Source organism: Cyprinodon tularosa, unplaced genomic scaffold (assembly GCF_016077235.1).
Source record: "Cyprinodon tularosa strain WSP-4 unplaced genomic scaffold, ASM1607723v1 ctg177, whole genome shotgun sequence".
Lineage (NCBI taxonomy): Eukaryota > Metazoa > Chordata > Actinopteri > Cyprinodontiformes > Cyprinodontidae > Cyprinodon > Cyprinodon tularosa.
The window spans coordinates 573309-587371 of NW_024038589.1; the positions used below are offsets into that span (position 1 = coordinate 573309).

Consider the following 14063-nt stretch of genomic DNA (forward strand, 5'->3'; position numbering starts at 1 on the left):
GCAGCTGCTGGGAGGAAGGATCTGTGCTAACGCTCCTTGGTGCATTTAGGGTGCAGCAGTCTGTCACTGAAGGAGCTCTCCAGTTCTGAACAGCTTCATGCATAGGGTTGGAGACATTATCCAACAGAGAAGTTAATTGAGTTAGGGTCCTTTTGTTTCCCACCTCCTGCCCGGACTCCAGAGGGCATCCAATCACAGATCCTGCTCAGCTTATCCAGCTGCTTTCTCTCAGCCACAGATACAAAGCCACTGCTCCAACAGACAGCTCAATAGAAGATGGATGCTGCCACAACAGAGTCATAGGTCTTTAGTAGTGCCCCCTGCACTCCAACAGAGCCCAGTCCCCTCAGCAGGAAGAGTCTGATCTGACCTTTCTTAAACAGATCCACGTCATGGAGCGCCAGCGAGGAGCAGACGGCCTGTATCACCAGCTCCCTTTATCGTTTACTATTGTAAACAATAAAATTGCCTAGACAGATAAAATGCTCAGATGCAAAAGTATTTTTTTAAGTGACAATTTGAAGTTAAGTTACAAAATATATTTAAAAAGAATATAAAATATAAGCAGGAATGCAGTAATCTATAGTGTTTTATTTATCAAGTAAATGTTTTTTGTAGAATTTGGGTTTTCTTATATATTTATTACACAAGACATAAATTACTCCATTTTCGGTGTCACGTTATTTTCTTATTTTCTAGTGTTCAGTATGCTGTTCACTTCCACCACGTGTTTATTACACTTTTTTTTTACACCAGGGGGAGCGTTTAGCATTTTGAAAATTTTAAATTTCCCTCCAAGTTTCCCGCCGGACCGCTTCACTTGGAGGGACTTCCGGCCTCAGTTCGTATATCCCGTGTCGGTTTCCGGGTGGTGGTTACACTTTCAGCCGAGCCAGCCGTCGTTATAATCAACCTTGTAAACAAAAAGTTGCCTAACGGGTTGACTTCAACGACACGTGAACGAAAAAGACATGCATATCAAAACCGGTGAGTTTGTACAACAGTTTAATACACGACGTCGTGTGCGTTAACTTTCAGAAGTGTTTTTTTTTAAGTTATCTTGCCGCGGAGTTAGCATCAGAGGCTAGCGATACCGAAGGCAGCCTGGTCACCGCTTTGAATGGAGGCTGGAGGAGGGGAGGGGGTTACGAAACTTTGACTTCGCTTAGCGCGGCTACTAGCCCTTAAACCCTAAATTAGGTCATTAAATATTGTAACATCTGTATGTGTTTCTGTATCGCAATATATAGCCAACATTTCTTAAGTTTAATTTCAACACTAGCTTATTAACCGAGGTTAGACTTTACTAATGAGTTAGCTAACGCCGGTGCTAGCTAACAGCGTTAGCTAAAGTTAGCTTAGCAGCTTATGGCTCACAACGTGTCGCTGTTTATCGAGCTTAATCCTCTAAAGGAAGCAAGTTGTGACTGTTTCTAGAAGAAACTAGAACTTGGGTTTCGTTTTTCTCGAAATTTCTATTACGTGTCGGACGGGAGGAGGAGGGAGGGGGGGTGAGTTGTATAAACTGTGGCGCCGGTTGGTGTGGTTCACCTAGCAGGCTTTCATAATAGTACTTCTCAGTTAATTAACCACGTTTTCAAGTTAAGCTAATAACTGTTTGTGTCTCATTTACAACGAAAATCACTACCAAATGACGTCAGCGTATTTTTGAGTCACGTGGGATGAACGTGGCTGTTAAGCAGTTAAGATGTTTCTCTCCTAGTAAACATTTTATACAACGATTCATCTTTTTCCCCCTACATTAGTTTAGATGGAGATGGACAATTTGGGACTTAAATAACGGGTTAAATTTTCCAAAGCTTAATTTTATGTGAGGTTTGTTGCCTTATGACTTATAAAAGGTAGTTTTACTTAAGATTAAGGACTGTAGGTTGACATTATAACTAGTTAAAGTCAGTTTAATCAACCCACTCTTTATGTAACCAGGTTACCACCTCCCCCAACTTACATTAAAAACGTTGGTCGTTACCACTGTTGACATGATACAAAAGTTTCATGTTAATTCCTTTATTTTCCCACAATGGGGAATTTCAATCTGAGGGAGCAATGGGCTCTCATTGTGTGGCGCCCAGGGAGCAGTGTGGGATTAAGGGGCTTCTCAGAGCACAAATGCACTGCTCTAACCAAGTCTGAAGTTTGCATAAAAAAAAAACAGTTTCATAGAACAGCTAAAATAAGAGATAACTGCATAGGCTACAGAAAATGTGATCTATAGCCTACGTCTGTTTTGGTTGCGGATCTGCTGTGCTGCATTAAGAAATCACTTGGCATATTTATCCATGGTTCCTTGGATCAGAGTGTTGTCCAACACAGAGTTCACTTCTTTTGAATGATGTCAAAGTTTTTGAAACAAACGTGCAGGAGACCGGTCTTTAAAATGGAAACTGCATTCCTCATCTCAGCTCTGGGAGGAACAACAGGCACTACATCTTCATCCTCCTCGCTGCGTGCAGCACTGGTACCCGCACCAAAGCGCTCTTGTACCTCTGAGATGATGTCCTCGTCCGTTACGGGCTCTGACACCAGAGTGCTGTCACTTTCGATCCACTTATTAATTATTTTTGCACATGTTTCCATTCATAAAATGGCTAAAAATGAACACTAAGTGGGTTTCTTGACTACCATAAACAAATTATTTAAACAGCATTTCTTTATAGGAATGGTTGGGTCCCAAGCCTTTTGCTCGCTATAAGCGGTTGATTAATATATCCGTGACGACTATAAGATGATTCCACTGTAATGGCAAAAATATGCAAAAAAATCCTTGGTTTTTAGTGATGATAGTAATGATAGCATATGAAATTAGGATTGTATCCAGATACAGTGTTTGATTATTGATACAACATTAATCCTATCTGAATTGCATGGTGTTTGAGAGTGCGACTGAATAATCAATTAATTATTGAAATAATTATCAATTAATTAATGAATGAAACTTTTGGAAGACCAAACGATAGGATGCTGTTTGACCATTTTCAAGTTTTATAAGCAACTAAAGTGCTTTTTTCTTCTTTCTTTCCTTTTTTCATCACCAGAAAACCTTCTGTAATTTCTGTGTAGCACCCAAAGAAAAGCAAATACTTCTTTTAGTTTTCCTTACCTTTAAACATCAAGTGATACCTTGAAACATAAAGTGTTTTTAATTCCTTTGGTATGCTAACTTTTAAGTTTTTTTATTTTTATTTTATTTATTGCTATAAGTGGTTCAGTTTAATTCTTCTCCGGGGAAGGTGTTTCTTCTGCATAAGGTAAACAGGCAGAAAATGGAGCTCTGCGAGTTTCAACTAGACTTTTACTGTAAAGTTTCTTGAAAACATTTAACCCCCGCCACCCACAGGCATTTGCGTTTTTTTTCTCCTCTGGATTTCCATTTCCACATAGAAATGGCCTCCGGTCTATTTTTCTTTGCTGCACATTTTTAGCCAATTGATAACTAAAATCATTTTATTAAACAGTGTTGAATTACTTGTAGATAAAAATGTGTTTTGTATTTCCTTGATCAGATTTGAGAAGCTTTGTGATGTTTGGCAGGTGCTTAAATAATTTTATTGAATGCCTTTAGATCTGAATGGTGAATCCTATGGGCTTTGTTTAAAGACCTTAAAGTGTAAATTTTTTTGGTGAATTCAATTGGCTTTTATCTGAAGTTATTGAATCAATTCAACCTTGTTTGATTTCAGGTACATGGGAAGCAAGCAACACTGTGTGTGAGTCAGAAACTCTGTGTGAGCAAGCAGTCCTCGTGTCAGCCACCAAGTCCGAACCCCAGATCCGTAACCGTCGCCTGTCTCCTGGTTCTGGCAACTGCGGTGGAGGCGGAGGGGGCTGCATCTCGGGAAGCGCCCAGAATCCACGACAGCGTCCGCCTCAGGAGGACGCCAACGGCCACCGTCACAGCCCCAGCTTCCGCAGGGAGAAGGAGCGTAAAAACCAGCCGCACAAAGGCCGCCCCATCAGGAGGGAGAGTCAGAAGGGTACTGCTCGACCCGGCGAGAGGCCACAAAGGGTTAACCAGAAGGAGAAGTGGGTGGAGGACAGTTTGTCGCTGCTCAAGCCCCCACCTGCTTTCCCTGTGCAGGACAGCCCTGCCAAGCTGCAGCCTGCTGTCAGCTACGCTTCCAAGGTGAAGTCGGGAGCAACAGGCGGAACGCTGGAGGAGGACCGGCCCGCCATCGGCGACCTGCTGCAGAACCAGTGGGGTTTAAGTTTTCTAAGTGAAGTTAAGGCAATCACAGAGAGCCCCCTCCCTCTTCCTGCTACTAACCCTCTAATAGGCACAGATGACAAACACCTACAGCATGACGGCGCCCTCACAGTTCAGCCGCCAAAGGAAAACCCTGTCCCAGTCTTTGATGCAATCAGATGTGCAGAGGTAGAGGAGGCCAGCGGGGACCTCCTGCTTAGCTGTCGCCACCTAGTGGAGGCTTTGAACTATCACAATAGAGGTGGGTGGTGTAAGAACTATGTGAATGGTGGAGTTGCAAAACAGGAATGGTTCGGTAACTTTTCTTTTTTTTCTTCCCTTTTCTCTAGAATGGAATACTATCTGTAACAGACAGAAGAAAGGTGAGCAGTACGATTTTATTTCTGTATTTTTAAACGGGCAAATTGATTTAATGAGCCCAGCACTGGTCTTTATTCTTTGTGAGAGCTAATCACACAATTTGTAGAGAAAAAAGTTTGTTATTCAAGTTTTTTCGACTTATTTAGGTCTTTTTATTTAAAAAACTTAATTTAAAGATTGATCTCTTTTGGGTTTGGTATAAGAGCGTTGTTTTTCCTTATTTATTTACAGTTAAAATCAACCTGTAAAATCAATGAAAACACATTCACATGTCATAAACTGGTCAGAATGGATTTAGATGGATTCCATTTCTGCTGTTTTCCCTTTTATTACATCTAAAGCTCTGCAGATTTCTTTCCAAAATTAATCTTTTTTTTTTCCATCCAGATCCAAAAAGAGTGGTTTGGTATAAGGAGACCCAGGAGCGCCCGGCTTAGCAGCGCGACTGACGTGGAGCATCAAAAGCAAACAGAAAAACACACCTTCACGCGTTTATTACTGACGAAACATGGACGAATTTGAGTCCCGTTCACAAGCTGCACTCAGGATGATGCCTTGTTGATGTCTTCACACAAAGCCACACTGAGACACTTTGGACTAACTCCTTTGAGATCTTACCGCAATGAACTGTTTTTTTTTTTTTTTTTTTTTACGCCTTACAGACAGCCTGCCTTAAATAATCAACTCATTCCCATTTTAGCTTCTTCCTGTAAAGCTGGTCTTTCTCTCCACTTTTCCTTTTAATAATCTCTAAGGAGTCTAATTTAAAAAAGTTTTTTTTTTTTTCTTTACTGAAAGCTGCGGTTTTATTAAACGTCGTCCTCTGCAGAGCGAGTGGTCAATCAAGCACTTTGTTTAAAACTGACCAGTCGTCGTGCACGAGAAGCCCTCGGTGAATTTTGTATTTCCCTGTTTTCAATTCTAAACCAGAAGAATGTCCTGTACCTACTTGAGTTTTATTGTTGATGAATGCAGGGCGCTATCAGTATCCTGTCTTCAGTTTACAGAGGGGTGTAGTCAAAGGCACGGTAGAGTTCACCTTTGACCCTACGGATCTTAATGCTGTTTTGTTTTTTTTGGGTGAATGTTTGAATCCATAAGGGATGTCGCCATGTTACGTGTGGCAAGTTTTTGAAAATTATTTGAATTAAAGCAAAAATTACACTGGAGATAAAGGAGGGATAGAAGAAAGTATTGCTTAATAAAAAGAAATAAACTTTGAAAGTTGGAGTTTTTTTATTTAAGCAGATTTTCAGGATTCAATTTAAGGTTTACAAAAATATAGAACATTTGTCCTTTTGAAGCAGAGTAAACAAAATAGTTCTTCCAGAATCATCCACTCAGTCTCTCCAGGTCACCTCCACCTCATCGGTTCTGTACCTGCAGCAGCCATCAACACAAACATCAGGTGGATATTTGGCCAACAGAAATAAAGTCTGACCATCAACCGCTGAGGTTACCTCTGAGTGATCCAGGAGTCCTCCAGCTCCGTGACCTGACCCGTCCGGAACATCTCCCAGCCCGCCTGAGCGATCATCGCTCCGTTGTCTATGCAGAACCTGGGAAACAGGAGGATGTTTAAAGGAGGAGACTTTCCCGCTTCTATATGCTTATGCTGGAATATAAGCCAACAGCTCCAGACAGTGTGGTTCATATCTGCTTTTGGTTACATATAAGCAAGCTAACTGAAACCATGTTGGGAATATGATGAAGGAAATGACGAATGCCATGTCTGTGTTAAATTTACCGCTCATCTGTGGCAAACAGCTTGGCTCCTCTCTCCTTGCACATCACCCCCATCATCTCCTGCAGACGTAGGTTACCTGTGGAGTTATGATGGAAATTTGAATAAGGCATTCAGAAAAATCTCAATACAAACCTGTCCAGTAGGAACAAGTATAGCAATCAAATGTATTAAATAAAAAAAGGAACATGGTGTTTAAATTGACTATCAACAGAATATTTTCTTTCAATAACTCTTGATTTACTGATAAATGTGACAAGCATTTTAAAATGAAAATGTTGGCGGCCTACATAGTAAACTAGGCACTTAACTAGGCTTTAACCCTGAAATCCCACATCCTCCATCGCTGCCCTGCTGTGCTCTATGCCAGTGTTCCTAACTCTGGTCCTCAAGGCACACTGCATGTTTTGGATGTTTCTGAGGTTCAGCAAACCTGATTCAGATGATTGCAGTTCAGCAAAGCCTGATAATCTGCTATCAATTGATAACAGGTGTGTGAAAGCTGGGAAACATCTCAAACATACAGAGCAGTGTGCCTTGAGGACCAGGATTTAAAAACTAATCTAGGCTGCCTGCACAAAGCAAAGCCTACAGCAGTGGTCTCCAACCCTGGTCCTCAAGATCTACTGTCCCACAGATTTTAGATGCATCCCTGCTTAAACACAGCTGAATCAAATGATTACCTTTTCAAGCCATTCATTTGATTCAGCTGTGTTGAAGCAGGGATGCATCTAAAATCTGTGGGGCAGTAGATCTTGAGGACCAGGGTTGGAGACCACTGGCCTACAGCCTCCACTGTTCCTCCCATCATGCTTTCCTCTGAGCATGTGCTAGATTATTAAATTTATAGCAGCAAAACATGCAGAAATAAACGTTTAATTTAATTTGACATATTAAAAATATCCCCACCAGCATATGTGCAGTTTCTGCCCAAATATTTTCTTTTTGTAACAGGGATAAGTAGGATTGTACATTGTTTATATGAGCTATGTTTGTTCTCATCCATCCACCTGCAATAAGAAGTGCTTTTTAAAGTTGTCAGAGGCGCTTTTGGGCGTTTTGACTGGATTGGATGAAACTTTTAAGCCTCTTGGTATAAAATAAATATTTTGATGGAGATGAGAAATCTGCTTCCTGGTATGTTGAAATACTGGTAGCTTCCATCCAATAATGTAATTAAACAGCCTTAGTTTTGGAGAATTTCTAAGAATTATGCTCTAATTTGTAGTTACCAATCCATTGTTACTGACGGAGTCTGTGAAATCTGGGGGTAAGACCTCAGTCTAACTCTAATTCTGTTCGCTTTTAGTCAAACTTCAAAGAAATTAAAGTGGAATATATAGATGTTTAGCAGAAAACTGTGTACTTACAGCCAACCCCCCCAACAATGAGGACCTCCTGGGAGCCACAGTGCGCCATGGCCCTCTCTGTGGTCTCCACCAGCATGGCGAACACAGTCTCCTGCAGAGTTAGAGGGAGGTGCTGCAGGTCACCGTCTGATATAAAAGGAAATATCCTCATATTTGATCACTAACAGACTGAGTAAGGAGCGACACCAGCCGGTCAGAATACCTGCAGGGAGAAGCACAGGTCCTCTGCTGTGCACTGACCGGAGGCCAGCATTTTATGAGCAGCTTCCTGTCAGCAGAAAACAGATATTAGACTCGTGAGACCAAACAGCTGCAAACAGGCTTCCTGCTATCAACTTAATTAAGAAATATGGAGCAGCCGTAAGGCGAAAGAAAGGTTTCAGGGACAAAATTTGTTTTAATTTTCATGTAATTTTGTTCTTCTCGATTATCACTCAGCTTATCCGACTCTTAGTTTGCTGTTCTTACAGTAGTTAGTTTCAATAAATTAATGCATTTATCAGGTCTGGATAGCTGGAAGAACTTCTTTCCTTCCTTCTACCCTTCATTCCTTTCCTCACATCCTCCTTCCTATCTCTGAAAGCTGTATTTTATGGGACAGAGCAACACAAAGTTGAGCCTCATACCGAGCTGTGCTGAGCAATAGAAAAACAAAAGCTCCGTAGAAGCTTGAATTTCCACAAGCTTTCCTCGTCCAAAACTCTATCCGCCAGCATTCATATTAACACATCTAGATAAGTCTGTAATCATTATCAACCTTGTTTATTCTAATCAACCCTCAACAGCTTCTTATTTTGTGCTGAAAAACAGCATGACCACAGCATGATACTGCCACCATCATGCTCCATTATTGGGAAGTTGCGTTTCCATTGTTGATTTTCCAATTTAATGTCGTCTCAAATGATCAGAGGATCTGTTTCCATGGTTTCTGTGGGAAAATGTTAACAGGATTGTTTTTCTTTGGGCATTTTTTCTTTCAGACAATCTTGATTAAATACATAATAAATAATATTCTTTTCTAATAGTCTTTTAAACAGTTTACTTTAGTCACTATTAGCCCGTTGGTTCCTTCTTTGATCGGATCACTTTGTTCAGGCATTCAGATCAGATTGGCTGATTGATTAGTATGGAGTTAATTTGTTCCATTATTGTTGCAAATAAGACATTTTGTAAATTGAAATTAGAAAAATAAATAAATATTAAGCAATCCAAAAATGACACACAAAAAAAAAAACTTTCCTTTTTTTTCCCTAAACAATTGTTTCAAATAATCTGTTTTTCCAAATCATTTTATTTTACATTTGAATCTTTTCAAATTTGTTTTCCAAAACATTTTGTTTTACAGATTGTTTCATTTCAAAGTTGTTTTAGTTCATTCTTTTCAAAATGTCATTTAAGATTTTATCATTTCAAATCATTTTTATTCTTTTACTGTACTGATATATTTTCTAATTTTTAGTTTTTCAAATTAAGTTTTATGGATTGCGTTTCCACAGATCCTGATCTCTTCACTTCTGTTCTAGAATGTTGTTGCTTACATTTATGCAGACTAATAAAAATATGTTTCCACTGTGGAGGAAAGCTCACAAACTGCATTTGCAATACAATCACAATTTAACAAAACACTATTTTTAAATCACAGAGACACACATTTTTAATAACACTGTGTTTAACAACAGTGTGGCACTAAATTTCATGCTCCAGCTCTTTTGGTTGGTGGTAAAATGCTTGAAGTAGCATACATAAAGGTGGAGAGAGTTGCAGCCAGCATGCAGATTCATGCATGGGAGTAAAAGTAAAGACTTTTTCAGGTAAACATTACAGTAAAGTCCTGCAACAATGAAGTCTGGGTGAGCAAGCTCTCAAAAACTGAAAGCCTGGAGGTGAAACATCCGCAAGCTTAAAGGTTAGTGAAGTAAAAATCTCCATTTTAGTTCAAAATAATCGCAATTGTGATTTTTTGGCAAAATTTATCAGCCCCAATTTGATCAATAAGATAAATTTAGAAAAGAACACAATTCGTAAATAAATCAATCTGAAAAAATAAGAGAAAATGTAAACATTTAAAAACATAAAATCTGTATGAAAATGTTTAAAAACCAAATTTTAACATATATATAATTTTTTTAAACTTTAATCTGTACAAAATATTTAAAAAATATATGGAATAAATTAACTAATAAAATGTAAAACGTATAAAAAAAAATGAAGAAAAAAAAGTTCAAAAAATTATCTTGGACAAATAATTTTTTCTTCAAAGTTTTTTTGAACTGGATTGTTCTTTGCTTTAAACAAGAATTTCTATTGATATAAAAACCTCCATATTCATCTTTCATCTTTTCATTTTTATTTTCCATATTCATACATTGGTCTGGTCTGAGCCTTCAAAGGTTTGGATCCTGTTTTTTTTCTCTTCATTATTAATTTAATTGGTTTTTCTGAAGCCAATCAACTTGATTTAAGCTACCATAGTAAAGCCAGAGAAACTTAAAAAGAAAAAAAGAAAAAGGGGAGACACCTGATGTGAGAAAATGTGAGAACCATCTGAAATGCCCCAGAGACGAGCAACTAACCTCAATAAAGGACAGAATCCCTGAAAAAGAAACATCCATTCCCTTTACTGTGTACGGCAGCTGCACATATCGAGTTCCTCTGGAAGAAAAATTACAGAATCGTTTCCAGGCGGTTCACGGTGTGACAAACCGTCTAGATGCGTTTCTACTCACTTTTTGGCCATCTGCTCGATGTTGTACCCTGGGCTGGGATCATTGGAAATCTACAAGGGGATCCACCGTGGAGCGTTAGCATGAATGACTAGGAAAATCAGCCCAGCTGATGTCAACCAAAACCAACCTTGATAACTCTGGCAAACCGGTCCAAACAGTTGCCCACTGCGATGTCAATTGTCTCCCCGAATATCCTGTACTGCCGCTCCAAGTAGGCGATAACCTGCAACCAAAAAGCGAATCCTTCGAGACTCTCCAGGTCTATAAAAGCACTGAAATAAAATTCCAGACGTGCAGCTAGGAACCAGCAAAGAGAGACACTCACCTGGGTGTTCCCGCCGCTGACATACAGCACGGTGGGGTTGTTGGCTTTGGTGATGAGCCGGCCCATCTCGATGTGGCCGATGCAGTGGTTGACTCCCAGGAGGGGCTTCCCCCACAGCTGAGCGACTGTCCGAGCTACGAGGGCCACCGTTACCAAAGGGGCTCCCATACCTGGGCCTGAGGAATAGGGAAAGGAGGGGGAGGGGCTTATCAATAGGCTGATTTACCATTCAGATGCTGAGTACAAATTCAGGGGCTGCGTCCTCCGAAGGCCGATTACGTCATAGAGAGCCGCCAAGGTCTGTTCGGATTGCGAGACTCCTCGTCATGCAGCCGACACATGCAGCCTTCTTTTTCAAAGGACGGGTCCGGTGTATCCTAAGTAGCTTTTGGTATCCCATGATTCACTGCGAGTCAAGCAAGCCGGCTGATCCGTGCTCAGAGGAAAAAGGAAAATGGCGCCAAACAGTGGTGAATATTGTAAGTGCAGGTTAATATAATACAACTATGTGAATAGTTCCGTCTGAAATGAATGAAAATAGTTGTTTTAATGGTTACTGAGTCAGATATGTGGCGGTAATGTTTGGTTTATCTAAGGGTTTTATCTGTTACTGTGCAAATGTGTTTGGTTTTCATTTAAGCTCAGATTCCAACATAGCAGTGTGGGGACTATAAATCTGATACAGTACTGCTGCTGTAGCTCCTTTAAAATGTTTAATAAATAAGTAAATAAAAAGAAACAGCAGTGAGAAGTTTGGTATTCATTCTTTTCCTGCTTTGTGTGTCAACTCTCAAGGTTGCTAGGCGACAGAACGTGCAGGCGGCGAAAGCTGCGGAAGGCTAGACCTGTTTGATTCCACAGATGAAGCTCTTCCAGTCTCCTCATTTTCACAGACCTAAAAGGATCCGGTCGCGGTAAACCGGGTTGTTGAGGATGCAGCCTCTATAAAACTTTCACCAGTTTTTTTCATCCCCTCCTTAAATTGTTGCATAAATATCCATCAAAATCAAAACGACGACAAATGTTTAACGTTTCTAAATCACCATCTTCTTTGAGTGACTCTCTGGTTTTTATGACCTTTAGTGTACGCCACGCAGTCGATGTCTGCAGGCTTCAGGCCAGCTTGCTCCAGCGCCTCCTTCAGGACAGTCAGTATTACTGCACGATGATGCCTGGCTGTGTCACTCGGCATGAAACCTGGAAAGAATTAAGTACTGTCTGATTTTCTTTTTTTAACCTCCAAATGTGGACAAGGGAAGGAAAGGAGATTAAGTCGGCTCACCTTGGCCTGGCGGTGTAATGTAGGTCCGCCTCGGGTTGGACAGCACTTCACCATCCCTTATGATGCCGATGCCAATTTTGTTGGCACTTCCTTCAAATCCAATAACAACAGTCATGGCAGCTAAAGACAGAGAACAGGGACTAAAACAGCTGTAACTGGAAAATATTGCACTGTAAGCATAAACCCCATGGATGCCTTTTAATGCAAAGTCTCTGTTTTATTGTTGAACAATAAACAGTGTTTTTTTAAACGCATGTAAGACCTTCAATGTTTTCTGTGTTCTCCTATGACCTCCTGGATGAATTATGGGTGCAGAGTAAGGGCTCTTAGGGCTAATAACTAATAAAACCATTTATAAGAATTGGAAGGAAAAGTAGGGATATTAGGTTTTTAAGCCCTACAGCCTCCATTGATTCATTTAATTGCTTTTAATTGAGATTAAACTGAATTATTCAGTAATTTTATTTAATTTTCCTTCCCCTTTGTTTGCATAATCTTTTAATTCTCCTTGATAAAAAGTAATTTAAACTCTGCAATTTCATATTTCACGTTATTTATTTTTTTCTTTTGTCTGAAACATTTTGTGTCAGTAAATGTTAAGCAGTTAAAAAACAAAACAAAAAAAACGGATGAGGGTATACATATTATCACGAGAACCCAATTTTGACACGTTTAACTTGTTAAAATTAAACAAAGAATAGGGAAAAACTAACATATATTGACACCATGATGGAAACAATATAAATCAAAATAAAGTTAAATCTATCCAATTTATGCTAGCTGTAGACTTCACAGAAACACACCGACTTCCTTGGTCAAAGCGGCAGCACCTCGTCTGTCTTCTGAAAATTATTTTCTCATTAAAAGTAAAAGAAGAAAAGATTTTCCGAGTTATTCGGTTTCTTTTCGTCTCCCTTAGACCACATTTATCCTCACTAGAGCTCCATCCTGGCTTCTGCAGCCGAGCTGCTCCACAGACAGCTGGAAGGACCCAAACATTAGGAGCCGGGAAATTTGCCTTATCAAAAAAAACCCTCACATCGCAGAGGCATCTTCTTCTTTTCTATTATGGCGGATCGCAAGCAAGTTTAAGCTGCATAGCGCCACCTACTGTACATGAGTGTACAGTACATTACTTTACATCAAATTCTATTTTTTTATTTTCCTTCTCTCATGAATGATTCAATCTAATACGGATTTTTGTACCTTATACAATCCTCTTCTATGGAAAAGGATTAGGGCCACTGAAAAAATAAAAAAGGTTAACTGATTTTTACATTTTTATTTCAGTATAATATGCCAAAAGTCAGAATTCTGACTGAATTCTGACAGCTAGCAAACATGTTAGCATCAATATGTAGCCATGTCTTTTTTTAAGACTAAACCAGCTCTCTTGTTTTTTTCACCTTCAACTCTTCCATTAATGAAATGACATCACTAGGGACCCCTCGAGCACGTAAAAAGTCACCTAAATCCTTTATTTTCCACCAATGTGTTACTGGCCCTCCCAAACAACTCACATCTTTGTTCTTTAAGGAGACTGCTCCCAGATCTCCTCCTTCATGGTGCCCATCTACATTAAAGGAATAGTACACCCAAAACATGATTAGCCTTCATTTTCTACTCACCCCCATGCTGAACAACACTCTGGAGTACTTTTTTGATATCTCAAATGCATCTGGAGATCTGGGAGGCTTCTTGCTGTCTGCTGACATTCAAATAATGGAGGTCTACGGTGCCCACTCAGCACATTTGGAATACATTGGACGAGCAGTATGGAGGAATATTGACACGTTTTTTGTGGACTTTTATGGACCTTTCTGTCTCGGGCACCATAGACCTCCATTATTTGAATGTCAGCAGACAGCAAGAAGCTTCCCAGATCTCCAGATGCATTTGAGATATCAAAAAAAAGTACTCCAGAGTGTTGTTCAGCATGGGGGTGAGTAGAAAATGAAGGCTAATCATGTTTTGGGTGTACTATTCCTTTAAGATCCAAAATTCAGAGATTAAAGTCAGAATTCTGAGGAA

The 14063-nt window shown here is 39.8% G+C and overlaps 2 protein-coding genes across 3 annotated transcripts; one reads left to right on the plus strand and one right to left on the minus strand.

Moving 5' to 3' along the window:
- Positions 1-832: 832 nt before the first annotated feature.
- On the plus strand, positions 833-5813 carry si:ch211-214j24.10 (uncharacterized protein LOC558894 homolog). The gene is made up of 4 exons (XM_038281923.1): positions 833-987; positions 3702-4466; positions 4555-4587; positions 4973-5813. The coding sequence occupies exons 1-4, from the start codon at positions 972-974 to the stop codon at positions 5020-5022; spliced, it is 864 nt and encodes a 287-aa protein (XP_038137851.1). The 5' UTR covers positions 833-971; the 3' UTR covers positions 5023-5813.
- Positions 5803-13069, minus strand: LOC119781447 (O-sialoglycoprotein endopeptidase). Of its 2 annotated transcripts, none has more exons than XM_038281921.1 (12): positions 12920-13069; positions 12033-12152; positions 11828-11947; positions 10751-10926; positions 10553-10648; positions 10426-10475; positions 10273-10351; positions 7902-7967; positions 7700-7790; positions 6333-6408; positions 6046-6144; positions 5803-5965 (listed from the first exon to the last, which is right to left on the minus strand). In XM_038281921.1, exons 2-12 carry the CDS (start codon positions 12145-12147, stop codon positions 5926-5928), a joined length of 1008 nt encoding a protein of 335 aa, XP_038137849.1. In that variant the 5' UTR covers positions 12148-12152; positions 12920-13069; the 3' UTR covers positions 5803-5925. The 2 variants fall into 2 exon arrangements, with proteins under 2 accessions (XP_038137849.1, XP_038137850.1); XM_038281922.1 differs by having other exon boundaries at positions 12836-12996.
- Between the last annotated feature and the right edge of the window lie 994 nt (positions 13070-14063).